We start from the raw sequence: 19,074 nt of genomic DNA, 5'->3' as shown, positions 1-19,074 counted from the left end.
AATCTCGGAAGCTTGGAGAAATAAGTTGAACAGTGAAGTAACTGACGAGGAAATAAGCAAGGCAATACAATCCGCAAATCTAGGAAAGGCGCCAGGGCCAGATGGACTTACGGCTAAATTTTATAAGACAATGGCCAATGAACTGGCACCATTCCTAAAAGAAGTGATGAATGGAGTTTTTAGGGATCAAAGGATTCCAGATACTTGGAGTGAAGCGAATATATCATTGATCCCAAAAGAGGGCCAAGACCTGACCAACGTGAAAAATTACAGACCTATATCACTACTTAACAATGACTATAAAATTTTTGCGAAGATATTGGCGGAGAGATTGAAGGGGTGGCTCTCGGAAGTCATAGAGGAGGAACAAGCAGGCTTTTTGCCAGACAGACAAATAAGAGACAATTTAAGGACAGTGATCAATGCTATTGAATACTATGACAAGCGTTGTGACAAAGAGGTTGGTTTCTTCTTTGTAGACGCTGAAAAAGCGTTTGACAATTTAAACTGGGACTTTATGTTTGCCACTATGGAAAAGCTACAATTGGGAGAAAGATTTGTCAGAGCAATTAAGGAAATTTATAGAGACCAGACTGCAGCAATTGTAGTGAATGATGAACTGACCAAGAAATTGATGATTAGTAAAGGAACAAGACAAGGTTGCCCGTTATCTCCATTGTTGTTCATTTTAGTATTGGAGATTCTGATGATACAAATCCGACAAGATGAGGAAATACGAGGAATAAAAATAAAGGACTATTCATATAAGGTCAGAGCATTTGCAGACGACATAATGTTAATCGTAGAAGACCCACTGGAGAACATGCCAAAAGTGATAGACAAGATCAAGGAGTTTGGAGACTTGGCAGGTTTCTTCATTAACAAAAAGAAGTCAAAGATATTATGCAAAAACATGACTAAGCAGAAACAACAATTGTTAATGGAAACAACGGATTGTGAAGTAACTAGTAAGGTGAAATACTTGGGAGTTGAGCTGACTGCAAAAAATATAGATTTATTCAAGAATAATTATGAAAAATTATGGACTCAGATAGAGAGAGACTTGATTAAATGGAATAGATTGAACCTGTCATGGCTGGGCAGGATTGCAGCAGTTAAGATGAATGTGTTACCAAGAGTAATGTTTCTGTTACAGACAATACCAATCATCAGAGACTCTAAACAATTTGAAAAATGGCAGAGGAAAATATCAGATTTTGTTTGGGCAGGCAAGAAGCCTCGAGTGAAAGTAAAAGTTTTACAAGATGCAAAGGAGAGAGGCGGAATGCAACTGCCCAATCTGAGACTTTACCACGATGCAATCTGCCTAGTTTGGCTAAAAGAGTGGATGACATTAAAGAATAAGAAACTATTAGCCCTAGAGGGATATAAAAAAATTTTTGGATGGCACGCATACCTATGGCACGACAAAGTAAAGGTCAACTCGATGTTCCTACATCATTTTGTAAGGAGAAGTTTATATACAATCTGGAAGAAGTACAGAATTTATTTACAAGAAGGAACCCCCTTGTGGGTGGTTCCATATGAGGTGATAGATCCGAGAGCTGTTGATAACGAGCAACAATGTTTAACATACAAAGAAATAATTAAAATTGAAGTATCTAAACTTAGAATAAAGACGCAAGAGGAACTATCACCTAACTACGATTGGTTCCAGTACAGACAGATTAGAGATTTATACAAATCGGACTCTGCAAGAGGGGGCATACGAACAGAGAACTCGGAACTAGAGCAGACCCTTCTTAAAGAAGACAAGAAAAGAATATCCAAGGTATACCAAGTACTGTTGAAATGGTATACTGAGGATGAGATAGTTAAAACACAGATGGTGAAATGGGCTATAAATTTCAATAAAGAAATAACAATGGAGGCATGGGAATACTTGTGGAAAACTACAATGAAGATAACGACATGTATCAATATTAAAGAGAACATTTTCAAAATGATCTATCGTTGGTACATGACACCAAAGAAGATTGCGCTAGGGAACTTGAATACTTCTAATAAATGCTGGAAATGTAAGAAACATGAGGGCTCCCTCTATCATATGTGGTGGTCGTGTGAGGTAGCTAGGCAGTTCTGGGGGGAAATAATAAGAGAAATGAGTGAAATTCTACAGTTTCAAATAAATAAGAACCCAGAACTCCTGCTGCTAAACTTGGGAATGGAGGGAATTCCAGCCCATCATAGGACGTTGATTTTTTATATGACTGCAGCAGCTAGACTTTTGTATGCGCAGAAATGGAAAGTACAAGAAGTGCCAACTATTGAAGATTGGATCTACAAATTGCTGTATATGGCTGAAATGGACAAGATGACAAGAAAACTGAGAGATCTGGACTCAGGGCAGTTTAACACAGACTGGGAGAAGCTGAAACAATATCTGGAGAAGAAATGGGAGGTGGGAGGAAAACTGTGGCAGTTTGAGAACTACTGAAGCATAATAAAAGTATAAAAGAGAGGGGTGACTTTACCGGGGGAGGAAGAGAAAAGTGAATTTATAAGCAGTTAGATTAATAGATTGATATATATATAGACATGTATAGGTTAACTGATAGAACATTGATAGAGAATAATTAATGACAAGGTTTAAATATGAGGATTGAGTAACTAACAATATTTTCTTTCTTTGATAAGATTTATATGCACCAAACTGAATGTACAGAAGAGTTAAACTGATTGATTATGCGAGGAGTTATATAGAATTACCATAAAAAGTTGAAATGAGTAATATATAGAGAACAAATCAAATTGTTTGATTTAAATGTGGAAAATTTTTATGGTTTATGATATATAGGTTAATATAGAAATATTCAAAACTGGAAAATGGGATAAATTGTTTATCTAAAGACGTATAACTTGGGTGTATAATAAGTAAAGGAGTTATAGATGTACTGCTTAATATAATGGAGAATGTATATCTGTTTTAGACAGAGGAACTTAATAGAAGTAAGGGAAAAGGGACAGAGGGTGGGAAAGCTGTTGGAAGTCAACAAAAGGGGGGGAAAGGGAGGGGGTTAGAAACGAAAAATTAGGGGAAAATTGATTGTAATGTGAAAATAAAAATGTTCTAACCCAATAAAAATTTTTTCAAAAAAAAAAAGAAAGAATATTATAGAAAATATATTATAGAAATATTTTATATATTATAGAATTATATATATTATAGAAAAAAGGGGAAATGGTAGGTGGATTCAAAAGGGGTAGGAAAAGCAAAGTTATTTATGTTTTGAGATTGTATTTCTCTTGTGCAATAGAGAACATAGAAAAAGAATTTTTTAAAATGATTTTTCTGCTAATTATTAATGGCATATTTTAAAAAAAAAATTATAAGTTACTTTATTTCAAAGGGATGCCTGTACTGAAGTTTTGGTAATATACAAGTGTTTTATTTTTAAACAGATAAATCAATTAAAATAGTGTGATTGGTTAACTGTTCTAGTAAAAAGATTTGGAATGTAATCTTATTTGTTCACTTGCAGGTATCTTCCAATAAGTTTGGTGGGGCTTAGCTCTCAGTAGAGTTGCCAGGTTCCCTTACCCTGCCAGCAGGAGGGGGGACCCACTACTCACCTTTTTCTTTAGCTTCATGTGTGTACTTTGCATGTGTGCGCGCTCCCAGAATGGTGGGACGACGGCACTTCAGGGAAGTAACATCATGCAGGGCCCAGGAACGGCCCTGCACTTTGCAGTGGGCTGATTTGAGCCCCAAACGGAGTCAGCCCAATGACATCGCTATTCAGCCCATTTTGGGCCCAAATCGGCTCAGTGCAAAGCTCAGGGGTGCTCTGTCCTGGGCCCTGTGCGATGATGTCACTCCCAGGAGTGACATTGTCATGCTGCCATGGGGGCCCGCCTGGGAGGCCTGTTTCCCCACCTTTCCCCCTACCAGCTAGGTGAGTGGTGGTGGGGTGTGGAGGGTGGGAGTGGGGAGCCCTTCGTCCCCATAGAGGGACCTGGGATCCCTAGCCCTCAATAAGTGTATGCAGGATTACAACTTTTCAGCCCCACTCTGTACATAATGCCACTATGTTCAGTAGAAGTTACTTCCAAGAAAGCACACGTGATCACAGCTCTAAGTTATAATCCCCTTCATACTTGCTTGGGACTGAGTTCCATAAATACAACAGGACTGGGCTGGTAAGTTCGAGTGATATCACTATCAGGTTTATACAATCTACTCATTGCTGAGTCTCTCTCCATCTGCTCTGCAATTTGCTCATCTGTAATTCAGTCCCACTACAGTTTCTTGTGTCTTTTAGATTATCATCTCCTTCAGGAATTGGCTATTTGTTTCTAAGTGCCAGAGATCTTAACTCTTATTTCTGAAGTATGTAATTGTTATTCTGTCATTGCTTAGAGCATTATTGATTATAGTAATTCATTTTTATCAGGCTAGCTTCTAGTTTAGTTTTAATTCCAAGCTTTCAACTTTATTCTCATATAATAGCTGCAAAGGAAGGATGCACTTTATATTAAGTGTGCATTGCAAGAGACCCTTCATTTCCAGTTAACAACAGGCTCTTTAGGATTTTCATTTGTAATTTGAATTGATTTAATGTTTAATATATAAAAAGGCTGTGATTTCAGATGCAAGGCAATTACATTAACCTGGGAATATCCCCTGTGCAAGCACCAAGTCATAACTGACCCATGGGTGGACGTCACATCACGGTGTTTTCTTGGCAGACTTTTGTTACAGGGTGGTTTGCCATTGCCTTCCCCAGTCGTAGATGGTGTTAAATTCTATTGTTGTAGATACTCAGATAAGTAGCTTTAGTGTTCAAATATTTGTGGAAAATAAAGAATGTACCTGCAGAATTAAAAAGATATATAAAGTGAATACAAAATAAATTGAAATATAAATAAATTGAAATATAAATAAATAAAAATAAATAAAATAATTTGAGTGATGCAAAATATTTTTTAATTTTTTTCCAGAAGCATTTTATTTGAATTTCTGTCTTTATGCCCAATACACTTTGTCTTTTAAAATGACTTCTAAAAACATGTATTCATAGTACTGAATATATTTTTCCAGACTGGAGAAAGAATGATTATGAAAGCTATATTCAAGCACCCCAATAACTACAGAGTACTTCCTTTCAAGCAATGCCTAACAGTGCAATCCTCATCACACTTATCTAGTAGTAACTTTCTCTGATCACAGTAGAACTTTGTAACCTAGGTGTTCACAATTTAGGGTCTCCTTTCTAAAAGTAGACCAGTTTCTACTCACATACTTTACTATAAGCATAACTGTATTTATTGTAATAGAGATAAACAGAACTTGTAATGTTCATATGGAATTCCCTCTCCCCTGTAAGGCCCAGAGTCTCAAGATGAATGATCAAGCCAGGACCTTACTCACAGTCCCCTAAGAGTGCTGGCCCTTAATACAATGTATATATTTATACAAGGCTCTCCTAATCTAGACATAATCAAAAAGAGTCCAGTAGCACCTTTAAGACTAACCAATTTTATTGTAGCATAAGCTTTCGAGAATCAAGTTCTCTTTGTCAGATGCATGGTACAGAAACTGTACCATGCATCTGACGAAGAAAACTTGATTCTCGAAAGCTTATGCTACAATAAAATTGGTTAGTCTTAAAGGTGCTACTGGACTCTTTTTGATTTTGCTACCACAGGCTAACATGGCTAACTCCTCTGCATCTAATCTAGACATGGCCATGAACTGTGCTACTCCATTGGTTCTTCATGCTCCTCTCCAAGGCTTTTCTGTCCTATGCCTGTAGGTTCCTTTGTGGCATGTCTAGTTACGGGTAGAGATGGGCACGAATCAAATGACCCAAAAAATGCACGAACCAGGCCAGTTCATGGTTTGCAAACCAGTGGTTCGTGGAAGCTCGTTTTCATGAACTTCCACAAACTGGTCTACTGGTTCGTTTGGGTCGTAAAGGGAAATGGCCATATAAACTTTTCCTGCGGCTTGCAAGCGGCATGTCCTTTTAAACAATCAGCTGGCAGGCGGCAGGGGGGATCCCTCCTTGCCACCTGCCAGCTGATAGACCTACCGCTTGCAAGCCACAAGGTCCTTTAAATTGCCCAAACTCCAGCCCCCAGTGCAGCCCCAGCCCCACACTTACCTTGCCCTGCAGGGATGTGGCTTCGTCCCCCTCCTCCCGTGAGGGGCGGGAAGGCTGTTTTTGGCCACTCCTGCTGCTGCGTGGACCCGCAGGGCAGTGGAGGAGGCCCAAAACGGCCTTCCCACCCCTCAAATGGCCCATTTGAGGGGCAGGGAAGCCATTTTCGGCCTCCTCCACCATTCCGCGGGCCTGCGGGGTGGCGGAGGAGGCTGAAAATGGCCTCCCCGTCTCTCAAATGGCTGCTGCAGTGGCCATTTGAGGGTGGGAAGGCTGTTTTCGGCCTTCTCCACCACTCTGCGGGCCCATGTGGCAGTGAAAGAAGCCAAAAACAGCCTTCCCACCCCTCATGGGAGGAGGTGGAGGATGCCGCAGGCCCTGCAGGGCAAGGTAAGTGTGGGGCTGGGGCTGGGGGGGTGGTGTTTGGCCCTGCCACTTGCTAGTGGCAGGTCCCTTTAAACTATCAGCTGGTAGGCGGCAAGTGGGGATCCCCCCTGCCACCTGCCATCTGATAGTTTAAAGGGACCTGCCACTTGCCAGGCAGGAAAGGGCCCTTTAAGCTCTCAAATGCTCCTTTCCCTTCTGCTGTTAAGCTGCCGGAAAGGGGCATTTAAACTCCACAAACCACGAACTGGTTTGTAAACTTGCCTCAGTTCGTGCCAGTTTGTGGTTCCTGGTTCGTGAAAACCCATGAAACACGAACCTCATGGTTCTTTTTTTGGTGGTTCGTGCCCATCTCTAGTTACAGGGCCAGGGTAGCCCTGTTTCTGTGTGCAAAGGCATCTTCTATGAGTTTCTTGGCCATATCAAGCAACTGTTCTCCTACAGGTCTTGCTATGTCCATGACATCTGTTAATAACCCAACTGTTTCTGGTGATGAGCCTCTAGTATTTTTCCACTGTAGAAGTAGCAGCTTTTTTAAAAAACCACCAGCAGTTCTCACTTTCAAAATAGTACCACTTCATCTCAACATTCATTAGTTGATGACAGCAGTTGCCACCATTGCATATACACATCCTGCCTATCACTTCTCACCTGTGAAGCTGCATCCATAGAGGCTCATAAGAAGAGACTGCATTTACTTTACATCTGTAGAAGAGGAAGAGAACCAAGCTGACTATTAGAAAGAATTGTAAACAGCTAAACAAAGCCAATATTTTTGAACGCATCTATAAGAAGGGTAAATTCACGTTTACTGTGCTGTGAATGTTTTACTTCTGCTAGCAATCACTAATATTAAGCCATGATTTAAAACACTATAGTTTTGAAAGGCCTGATTTTTGAGGCAAAGGTGAAGATGTTCCAGCTCTTCCAGATAGTCCTTTCTAGGTCATGCTGCATTGGGCAACTGTTTATTACAGTTCCATTTTTTTCATAATATTTACTCTCCCTGCCTTCCCTTGTCACATGCATTCCTTTTAGTCTGTAACCTAGCTTGAGTCTCAATGAGAAAAAGGCGCTATAAAGTGAGTAAACTTTTGCAGGAATACATATGTCAGTTTGCTTTGGTACAAGTTTGAAAAATGGGTATGGGGGATCATCCATTTAAAAAAGTTACCTGTCAGCAACAGGAGGATATAAAGTTGCTATAAAGAATAGCTTTAGTATTGGTAGTATGTCTGGAAAAATAATTTTGTGCATATTGACAGCTTGTTGTAATTGTATTTTAGTGCAACTACACCAACAAATGTAACAAAAAGCACAATGGAGAGCGTGCTAAATCTGGTTTCTATTTATTTATTTACGTGTTTTATTGTCCACCTTTCTCACTGAGACTCAAGGCAGATTACACAGTGTGAATCTATACTGTAGCAATGTCCGGCAAGTGTGTCTGGGTCCCCAGGGGGGCTATGGGTCACCTGCTAATATCAAAAGGCAAAATTCCAAAAGAACTGGCAAGTGAAGCCTCTGCCAGGGTAAAAAGCCATCACCAGCCTCTCCTAACTAAACCTTCAGCTGTGGAACCAAGTTCCAAGCCCTACCAGGTTTTAAACAGGAAGTCAGCTCTGCGAGGTAGGCATTCAGCAGGTTGAGTCCAGAAACAAACTAACAAGGTAGCATGCGGCAATATGGCCAAAGAACTGGGTTTGGATTGAAGCGCAACACTCAATAACCCCACACCAAATTTTTAAAAGGAATTTATTAAAGAAAAGTGCAAAAGCAAACAAAATATGGAAGTATTTGGAGAAGCACCAAACAACAACAGACTATTTAAACTAGATTATATTCACAAATCCCTGAACTTGTTCCAGACGTTACCTTCAGCAAGTTTCAGAGTCCAAAAGGAGGCTTTAGCTTTTAAGTCCAGAGGTCACAAAGACAAAAGCACAAAGGTTGCTAAGCACAGGAATCCACCAATTTTGTAGCACTCAGAAGGAGGAGCAAAAAGCAGGCACAGGTCCCCTTCTCTTCCCTGATTTCCCCCTAATCCTTCCTGATCTAAGAGACTGAAGGAACAACTCTTTTTTCAAGACCAGCCACCTGCAGCTGACCTAAACTCTTAGCCAATCACATGGGCCAATAAAATCTAATGACAGACTCGGCTGTGGCCTGTCCTCACAGGTAAGGGAGGGTGGAAAGAACTCATCACCTCATTCCCATAAGGCGATGTGCTAGGAGGCAGGTAAAGCCTCTATAAAGCTTAGTCCTTGAGAGCTGTTTCAGGTTTGCACCTGTGACTCAAGGCTTATCTGGCCAGAATAGACAGTATTGACTAGCCCCAATGTCCTAAAAGGAAAAAAAGTCTCAAAAGCCTAACTCAAGATGTTTTACTTAAAAAAATTAATTGTATAAGTGAATTTCACAACATATATGATCAACAGTGTCCTGACCTGGATAGCCCAGGTGACCCTGATTTCATCAGATCTCAAAAGCTAAGCAGGGTCGGCCTTGGTTAGTAATTGGATGGGAGACCTCCAACGAAGACAAGGGTTGCAGAGGCAGGCAATGGCAAACCACCTCTGTTAGTCTCTTGCCGTGAAAACCCCAGCAGGGGTCGCCATACGTCAGCTATGACCTGAGGGCACTCTCCACAACCATGATCAACAGCAGGGACATTCAATCAACAATGCGATAGTGATATGCCAATGCAAATTTGCAGAGATTTGAAAACAAGGAGAAATCCAGTACAGAACTGAAACAAGGCTGAAACACAGCATAAGGAGTTCTAAACTCAACATATTAAACAATGCAGAAACTACCCAGTACCATCATACTTGCAGTAACAGACAGTACATAGTATTATAATCTACAGTCCTTTTCCCTTTACCAATACATTTTTTAAAAAACACTTTCTTGTACGGCCCTAAGAGAAGCAGATGGAGGGTATATGGAGAAGTCCTGTCATTCTAGAAATGTGAGAAAGAAGAATAGGCTGTACAGATGGTAGCAGTATATGGATGACTTCAGTAAGCTGCAGACTGAATGATGTGCTGTCATTTGCTGTTGTCACATACTTTCTCTGTAGGCATGGTGTGCTGCGTGTTCTTTTACTAATTGTTATTTCTTGATAGCTTTCTTTGACATAAACACAACACTTTTTCATTGTAACAGAAAGGTATGACAGATATGTGCTGTTGTAGGCAATACATGAAGCTAAAGAACTCACAGTTTCAATTAGCGTTACATAAATTAATTTTTCAAAAATATAGGGTTGGATCTACTGACAGAAGGAATTTTCATTAGGAGGCTGACATTTCTTTGCCTCCTCCCCTCTGCTCCAGCTCAAAATGCCTCCTGAATTGCTGCCCCTGGGGACAGGGAACCTCCAGGAACAGCATGAAAGGGGAAATGGAGATCTGTCATGGAAGGAAGGAGTCAGCTAAATGTCACTACCCCATTTCCATCAGTGGAAATTTCCTGTGGGATCCAACCCACTCTGTTAGTGGGCTTTAGATAAAGTCTGCAGAGCCCCACCATAATTTCTTTGGGCCTGGTCTAAAACTCTATGCTTTCACATCTGCTTCCCTCCAGTTCTATCCCATATATATAAGCCATGAAATAAATAGGATTGCCAAGCAGGGGATGCCTTACCCTGAGCTCTCATTGCCCTGTTTCTGAAATGATATAAATGTACTATCATGGTAGAGGGTTTGAAGCTGGGGCCATCAAGTCCCTGGTGAAGTATATCTGTCCGCTTGCCACCATGTTTGGTCCTGTATTACACAATAACATATAATTTTTTTTTCAAACTATGTGACTGCCTTTTATTACAGTTTGATGCTGACAGAGAAGAGGAAGAAGTTTTCCATGACATAAGCCTGGCTGTTGACAACAAACTGTTTCCCCCCAAAGAACACGTGGCAGGTGGGTTAATGATTACAAAAGCTTTGAGAGGGTCTCCCTGGGTTGCTTAAGAATTTCATGTTCTTGAAATTCTAAAGTCAGTGTTTAGGCATGGGTATTCAGAGCAAGGTAAATAAAACTGATTTATTTAGTCCTATCAATGATGCACTGTTGTATGGAACATTAGATATTAACAGGGCCACCCCACATGCTCCCATATTCCTGGGACTGCAGGAAGAGAGTGATACCTACAAGTATTACTCTGTATGAATCATAATGTGATGTCTACAGGAGCAGACACATTCATTTGCAGAAAGAACAAGTAGGAGTCAAGTTGCACCAGGATGCAACTGTAGGGGAAGATTTGGTAGCATCTCACAGTCTTTACTCTTGGGAGCATTCCCTCTTGTGCACTAAAAATGGTATCATTTCTAAACACACAGTAATATTATTATTTGAATATTTATAATGTGATTGTTGTACAGTCATCATGATGCAGGTGGGGAATGCAAAAACTGTTTTAAACTGTTGGGTCATGTGGGCAAAGGGTTGCCATTTCATCCTTTTATCACCTGCTTATTTATACTATTCTTTTTATCAACCATGAGGTGCAGATCAAAGAAAAATATTTAATTTAGATTTTCTTTTAAGATGAATAAACATTGCAAGGATGATTGGAAGGATTAAAGCCTAAATTTATGTATTTATTTTTTGCATTTTTGTTCATCTTTCTCCCCATTTAGAGACTCACAGACTTTAAAACATTGTCCTCATTCTGAGCTCAGTACTAAAACTAACACTAGATGCCCAAACTTTTAAGAAAATTTGTGCCTAAATGTCTCTATCTTACATAGCTTCCAGAAAGTGTGTAAAGTGAAGACCTTGACTATCTCTCACAGACTGTTCCACAACACAGAGGCTACCACCCAAAAGGCTCTGGCCACCTAGCTGCTGATTTTACCTGTCTGCATGATGCAGACAGCTAAAAAGACTCTGTGGCAGACATAAAAAACGTCTGCGAGTCTTTGTTTACAGTATTTTAGCACCAATCTTCTCAATCACGTCTACTCCAGATATAATTCTTGTGCAGTCTCTAATTGCACCTGCATATTCCCATTGTGATGTGTATATAGAAATGTCAAACTTTAACCTGTTTCTGTAAAAGGCTATCAAATTTTTGGTTAGAAAATGAATTGAAACCTATTGTTAGCCCATGGCTAGCCAGCTTGCTGAGGTTTAGACCAGGCAAAAGAAGCCAATTTATGAAAGAAAAAAAGTTTTCTCAAAATTCTGAAGTGCCAGTAACAATCTGAAATAGTAAGGCCTTAGGCAGATAGCAAACTTACTCTAATTAACTGAAAATCACAATAGGAAATGGAAGATTATTTCTAGAAAATTTTAACTTGAAAATTACCTCTTTAGGGTTGCCAATAGTCCCAGAAAAAAGTGTTCTGACCCTTTAATAGTAGCTTAATGTGTTGAAATGGGCAGCTGAACCTTTCATGGCATGGAGCTGTATAACTTCAACTGGTAAATAAAACCTCTGTTAAAGGGACAGGATATTTTTTCCAGACAGTTGGCAGCTTGTTAAGGTTGGAATCTTAACATGCTGTAGAAGCAGAGGTGGTGTGTTGTAAAGCTCAGCCAGTGTGGTCTCAACTCTAACCTTCTACCTGAAAGACTTTACTAGATTGGCTTCTGAATGAAAAAGGTTCAGCATCTGTGAGAAAAACTTAAAAAGAACAGTAACTTTTATTTATACTCAGGGATAGAAGATAGGCTAGAAACTATTAATAGGTGTAACACAGTCTTGCTGGGCACATTGATGTATGAGGTGATAAATTAGGAGTGTAGAGAACAGTTAGCGGCCAGGTTTTTGTTCTTGAGGGGAATATTAGCCTTCCTTCAACCTCAGGGTTCTCACATTGTATGAGCTTCTCCCAGAAACAACAAATCTTGCCCTAGTTTCCCTCAAAAATTGGGTCTTCAAGACAGCTCCAGTGCTACCCTTCTTATTAATTTTTTTAAAAAAGTTCTGAGACAAAAGTCTCCTGAGACAAGTTGTCTCCCAACTACACTCTTGACATGCATCCCCTATCTGATCTGAGCTGAGGGTGTAACAGCTGTTTTTCTCCCTTCCCCCTCCCATCTGGCTCCTCCAGCCCTTGAAATGATTCTTCTAATTAGCTGCAAGCTGCTCTGCTCACACACCAACCAGAACTAAATGGGATTGGTGGTTTTCAGAAAGGGGCAGGACCTTTACCCATCTGTCACACAGCCCTACCCCCAATAGGTAAAAAGTGGATTTTCCAGAAATGATTAGCTAATTGCTGTTTCTGGAAAAAAATGAAAAAGAGATGTAACCTCCCTAATTGTCTAAGGTATTAATAAATGGTGTTAGACAAGGGGTCCCCAGAGTGGTGCCTGTGGGCACAACTGTGTCCACCAACACCTTTTCTGGTGCCCGCCAAGTGTTTTTAGAAAATGGGTGGTGCCAGGTGGGGCTTTTGCAAAGCATGGCTTCTGATCAGCCATGGAGTATTGATTGGTTGTGCAGATTTTTAAAAACATTGCTTTGGCTGAAACTGCTTCCACAGTGCAAGCATCTTCACTGTATGACTGAAGGTAAGCTGCAGCAGCCATTTGGTGGCAGCCATACTTTTGCTGTGCCCGCCAAACTTGTCAGAATTCCAAATTTGCTCACAGACTCAAAAAGGTTGGGGACCCCTGTGTTAGACCACTGGAACTTAGTATTCGTCTATTACCTTTGAAGATACCATAGTAGCAGAGATCCCATTCTCCTGCTGAGGATGAGAGATCCCCCACTCCCAGCCTCCAACCCCCTCCCCCCATTTCTCATGTGGCTAGCAAGGGGAGAAGGCACAGGAACAAGCCTGGAAGCCCCTGCAGTGTGCTCCTGTGCACTCCAGAGCACTTCTTTGATGTCATTTGTGTTTAATTGTGTTTAATTTCCCTCTCATATAGTAAGGCAGTTGCTATGAGTAACAGCTTATTGTGAAATTCTGTAGACGGGGAATTCAGTAAAATTCCATGTAATCCTATCATGTATACTCAGAAGTAGAGATGGGCACGAACCTGAATATGAACCAAAAAAACCCACGAACCAGCCCAGTTCATGGTTTGCGAACCAGTGGTTCGTGGAAGCTCGTTTCCACAAACTGGTCTACTGGTTCGTTTGGTTCATATTAAAGGGCAGTTTAAATGGGAGACCTTGCAAGCAGCAGGTCTCTTTAAACTATCAGCTGGCAGGTGGCAGGGGGGGGATCCCCCCTTGCTGCCTGCCAGCTGATAGTTTAAAGGAACCTGCTGCCATGGCCGCGGAGAAGACAAGGTAAGTGTACGGCTGGGGCTGGGGGGTTGAGTGGGGGCTGGTGTGAGGGGGCTGGGGTTTGTGGGGTTTGGGCCATTTAAAGGGCCCTTTCCTGCTGCTTGCAGCTGGAAAGGGGCATTTAAACCCCATGAACCACGAACCACGAACTGGTTCGGGAACTTACCCTAGTTCGTGGGAGTTCATGGTAACCCACGAACCTCAAACCGCATGGTTCGTTTTTTTGGTGGTTCGTGCCCATGTCTACTCAGAAGTAAGTCCCATTGAATTCATGGGAACTTCCTCCATAGTGAGCGTGCTTAGGAGCACACCCTTTGTATATTAAAAACCTGGAAACAAAAATAAAAGAATTATCATTCTGATACGACACTTGATCTTAGCCAAAAACCAAGAAGCAATGACAAAGTCAATTTAACTTTTCTAATCCAACTAAGTCTGCATTATTAAGAGTATGGAATCAATACACTACCTCTCTCTTAGGCAACTATTCCTCATTAAACCCTGATTCTGTCTTAGGAATTTACAAAAATACGGCAAAGTAAGGAATTTATTCCCCGGCTGGAAGCTGGATTACTCCCAATGGGGACTTACCAAGTAACAGAGAGGCTCTGCTGGCTGGTGGGAAGAAAAAATGGCAGGAATGGGGGATGGGGAATTGTCAGCATCCCAACTCACCAGTGTCACTCCCCATGCAGTCTCCCTTTTGGTTGATGACTGAACCAAGGAATAGAATATCTTGAACGATTTCAGTTGCCTCATTGTCAAACTTAAAATTGTATAATTCCTCAGTAATCATTACTTTTGTATTCTTGATGTTTAGCTGTAATCTTGCTTTGGCACTTTCTTCTTTATCCTTCCTCAGTAGTCATTCCTTCACAGTTTTCTGCCAGTAATGCAGTATCATCTGCACATCTCAAATTGTTAATATTCCTTCCATCAATTTTCACTTCAGTTTCTTCTAAATCTAATCCAGTTTTCTTATGATGTTCTGCATGTAGGTTGAACAGATAAGGAGATAATATCCATCCTTGTCTGACACTTTTGTCAGTTGGAAACCGTTCTATTTCCCCATATTCTGTCCAAACAATAGCTTTTGTCCAGAGTTCAGGTTGCGCATCAAAGCAATGAGATGTTGTGGCACACCCATTTCTTTTAACATCATCCATAGTATGATCCACAAGTCAAAAGCTTTGCTATAATCTATAAAGCACAGGCTGATTTTCTTCTGAAATTCCTTGGTATTTTCCATTATCCATTGTTAATTTGCAATGTGATCTCTAGTACCTCTTTCTTTTCTAAATCTGGCTTGAACAGCTTACCATATATGGTAAGGGTGTTGTAGAATTTTGAGCATTACTTTGTCTAAGTGGGAAATTAATGTGATGGTTTGGTAGTTGCTGCAATCCTTGGCATCCCCTTATTTAGGAGGATGTAGATTATAGTTTCCAGTCTGTGAGCCATTGTTTTGTTTTCCATTTGTTGACAGAATTCTTGTTAAAATTTTGATGTACTCAGTTTCTGCATCTTGAATTAGCTCTATTGATATTTCATTTACTCCTGATTATTTGTTTCTCCCAATTGCTTTGAGAGCAGCTTTCACTTGGCTTTCTGAGATTTCCAGTTCTTAGTCAAAAGAGTCTTCTTTGAAGGAATCTTTCATCGTTCCATCTCTTCTGTATAGTTCTTCAATGTATTGTTTCCATCTTTCCACTATTTTCTTCAATGTATTGTTTTCATCTTTCCAGTATTTTGTCCCTGTTGATCTTCAACATCCCTATCCATGGTTTGAATTTCCCTTTGATTTCCTGCATTTGGTGGAACATTAAGGTATTTATCCATGAGAGGGCCTGCCTGTTTACAGGCTCATAATGAAATGCCATGGAACGGCATTCAGCTTTCTAATGACAGGATTTCTGGCCAGTTTAAAACCTGCGCTGCATCTCATTTGATAGAAAAATAGCTTGAGAAAGTGGCAAATTAACTAATGCCTTCTCAAGGATCGATGGATATTGACAGGAGTTGAGAAATGACATTTCAGAAATGTAAAATGTAGAATGGCGGCAGACTAGGGAAGGCTACAAGCTCTGCAGCCAGGATCTTCCTCCCCCTTACGTTTGCACACCCCTATAGGGTACTCTGCAGAGCATGGAAGCCTCAGTATCCTCCTTGCTTCTCCTCCAGTGATGATGATATCAGCAACAACAACAAAAACAGTGTACTTATATACCACCCTTCTGGAAGATTAGTGCCACAGTCAGAGCGGGGAACAAAGTCAGTGTGGTTCTTATCCCCACAATACAGCTGGGGAGCTGGGAGTAATAGGAGATGAATTGGCAGATTCACACCCCAACCACTTAACCATTGTGCTACAGCAGCTCTCTATGATGGCAGCTTTCACACTGTAGCAGGAATCAGCCCTGCACTCTATCTCAGCTCCCCATTTCAATGGGGCCCACTGGTGAGTTGAGTGAGCCTCCTTTATACAAATATATTAGAATATTGCCATGAAATTAAACACTGATTGGTTGAATAAATTCCTACATTTTATTGTTGGGCCAAAATAAATCTAAACTGAGTACCTTAAAGAATCAGGTGCTCTGAACTATTGGTCGGGTTTTCCCAGCATAGAAAGATCAATCCCAAAATAGTTCCAATGCAAGCTGTGATATCTTTCAGACAGGGCAGATGGACGGGGAAATGAACCAGCTTGGAAGGCCAAGACTGACTGTTGCCACAATTGACCTAGGCTTTACTTGGAAGCATTTAACGCTAAGCTAGCTATGGGTGAGCCAGTGGCCCATCTATAGGAGTGGAATTATACTGGAGCAGAAATACTCTCTCTTTCCTCTCCATTGTGGACTTCATGTCAGAATGACTTTCTCATGACAAGAAACACTAGCATAGAGATTAAAAAGCTACAGATTTAGTAAGCAAAATACTACCAGTTGAAATCATAGGTAACCCTGACCATGAGTCACCTCTCCCAATATGTGAAGTCATGTTGAGATTATCCTAGAACTTTCTGCTTTTCCTTTCTAGATAGGAATCTCCCATACTCTCTTATACATGGACACTTTGGGGAAGATGGAGCCGTTACTTACTCTGATAATATTAACATGATGAATTGGGGATAATTACTTGGTTTTAAAGTAGCAGCATCCACGTTCTTTTCCTTTCCTCACTCTATCTGATCTGATGATACGAAAACCAACTTTAAAAGATGCTAAAGAATTAGGTCAAATATTCTGCAGTCAAGCAAAGCACAGTGGAAAGCAGAATGATGCAAAGAAGCTGTTGTCCCAAGCATGCCACACAGTGGTACAATGTCACTAGCCCACTGGTACGGTTGGTTGGACAAAGAGCAGAGAGATAAAAACTGTAGGGGGGAAATGATGTACGTATTTTTTTCTTATTATTGCTTAACAATCAGGTTTCAGCACATACCTTTTCGTAATTATACTCTCCCCAATCCTTCTCTTTCAAGGAACACTTTAGTTTAATAAATACAAATCAGTCCTTTCAAGAAAGATAAATTTTGAGGCAGGAATCCCATGATCCCTAAACAGGAATGTAACATTCCTATCCAAAATCACTTGAAAAATACTTGAGAGTCATTTGAAGCGCCCATCAGTTAGAAACTGCAACGGGCAGTCTAATGAATAGTAGATTCATTCTGACTACATACTTTCTTTCTTTTTTGCTTATGTATTAATTCTTATGACTCAATAAATCAAGCCATAGTCTTCAGTTTGCAAAACCAGAGCAAAGTCTTGATATGAAGTTTTGAATGTTATTAATTCATAAGGTCCCCATAACTAGGGTTACCAGGTCCCCTTACCCTGGGGACCTGGGTAAGGGAGGGGAGGGAGGGGAGAGCTGGCACTCACTGTGTTAGTCATTGTGAGAGCATAGTGACATCACTTCCAGTAGTGATGTCATCATGCCTGGTGGTGGGCATGCTGCCATGCTTCACAGAGGCCAATTTGGGTCCCTGTTAAGCGTGGGAGTATGCCTGCCACTGGGCATGATGACATCACTTCTAGAAGTGATGTCATCACACCTGGTGGGAGAGTGCCCACTGTGTGATGGCCTGGGCTCCCCCCCCCCAACCAGCCAGGTGAGTGGTGGTGGAGAGCAGAGGCTGGGAGCAGGGGATCCTTGGCCCCCGCCAAGGGACCTAGCAGTCCTAGCCATAACTCATGCATGCACGCACTCTAATTCTTGAATTATGAATATATTCCTTTTTAGCAGACTATAAAACCGTGACTGGCTGTTAGTGATCCAGAACAAAGGTCAAACTACATATTATAGGATGGTGGTGAGGGATAGGTTTAATTCTTCCCTCCTTGTACTATTTTCTTGGTAGAAATATTTCCCTCTCACTTAACTGCTATTAGCTTAGTTATGGGAAAAAGTAGACGGCCATATTGCACATGTTTCGTTTTTCTTATCCAAGTTAACTGTAGCTATGTGAATTTGGCAAATTTGCCTCAGGAGAATGGAACAGGGAGAAAGAGTTTACCTCCCCTTCATTCCCACTATGCCATGCCTCCAGTACAAATTGTGCCCTTTGTGGCTGTGTCTTAAGGTTTAAAAATATGTTCAGAGATAGGGTTATGGATTTCCTGCATAATGTATTATTTGACCCTAATTGTGGCAGACTAGGTAGAATCTGAGAATGCCAACCCCTGCCTTTCAATTTTGCTCAAGTTTTCTAAATGTAATAAACCTACCTTTCATCCCTCTAGTGGAGATAAGCAATTAACAGTAAAATGCTAATCAGAATTACATACTTGTAAATTCACTGAAGTCAAGGGGCTTAGAAGGGGGTAACACTGTTAAGGATTGCAGAGTTAGAGGCGTGCTAAGAATGCCTTTCAGACTTCTCTGAGTGACTGTTCCAGTACCTTTTTCCAACTACAAATACTATTTGTATTCAGATTTTTTCCACCTTGCCTTTCCCCAAAAGACAAATTTTAAATATTTTACAATCTCAAACTATAAACTTTTCCAAATCCATAACTGAAATCCTAGATTCCAACCTCCACTTTTCCCCTCGTTTCAATACAAGCTATCAAGTTATTGAAGACAGACAACTTGGGGTATAATTTTAGACTCATATATGCAAAAGATGGGATCATAATATAATCTTGGCATTGTTAAAATATCAATAGGAGGACTATCCTGTGCTAGCATAATCTGTGCAGGTTCTGTTGTTACCCAAAGAGCAGGTCTCCTTGTGAGTACGGAGGGGAATTAGCAACAAGGAGAAGCTTGCAAGAGGGGTTACTGGGATGTTTTGCACCAATGTATATG

General features: G+C 40.7%; 1 protein-coding gene across 2 annotated transcripts in view; it reads left to right on the top strand.

Moving 5' to 3' along the window:
- AK5 (adenylate kinase 5) overlaps positions 1 to 19,074 on the top strand; it is a 166,336-nt gene that overhangs the window by 63,210 nt on the left and 84,052 nt on the right. For both annotated transcript variants that reach the window (XM_054979197.1, XM_054979196.1), the window contains exon 7: positions 10,340 to 10,430. In XM_054979197.1, the coding sequence (XP_054835172.1) occupies positions 10,340 to 10,430 (91 nt within the window). The remainder of the gene's footprint in view (positions 1 to 10,339; positions 10,431 to 19,074) is intronic.

The sequence above is a fragment of the Eublepharis macularius genome, chromosome 5 (genome assembly GCF_028583425.1).
Source record: "Eublepharis macularius isolate TG4126 chromosome 5, MPM_Emac_v1.0, whole genome shotgun sequence".
NCBI classification, from domain to species: domain Eukaryota; kingdom Metazoa; phylum Chordata; class Lepidosauria; order Squamata; family Eublepharidae; genus Eublepharis; species Eublepharis macularius.
The sequence above is the reverse complement of the archived record's forward strand: the minus strand, read 5'-3'. Positions and strand labels throughout refer to the sequence as shown.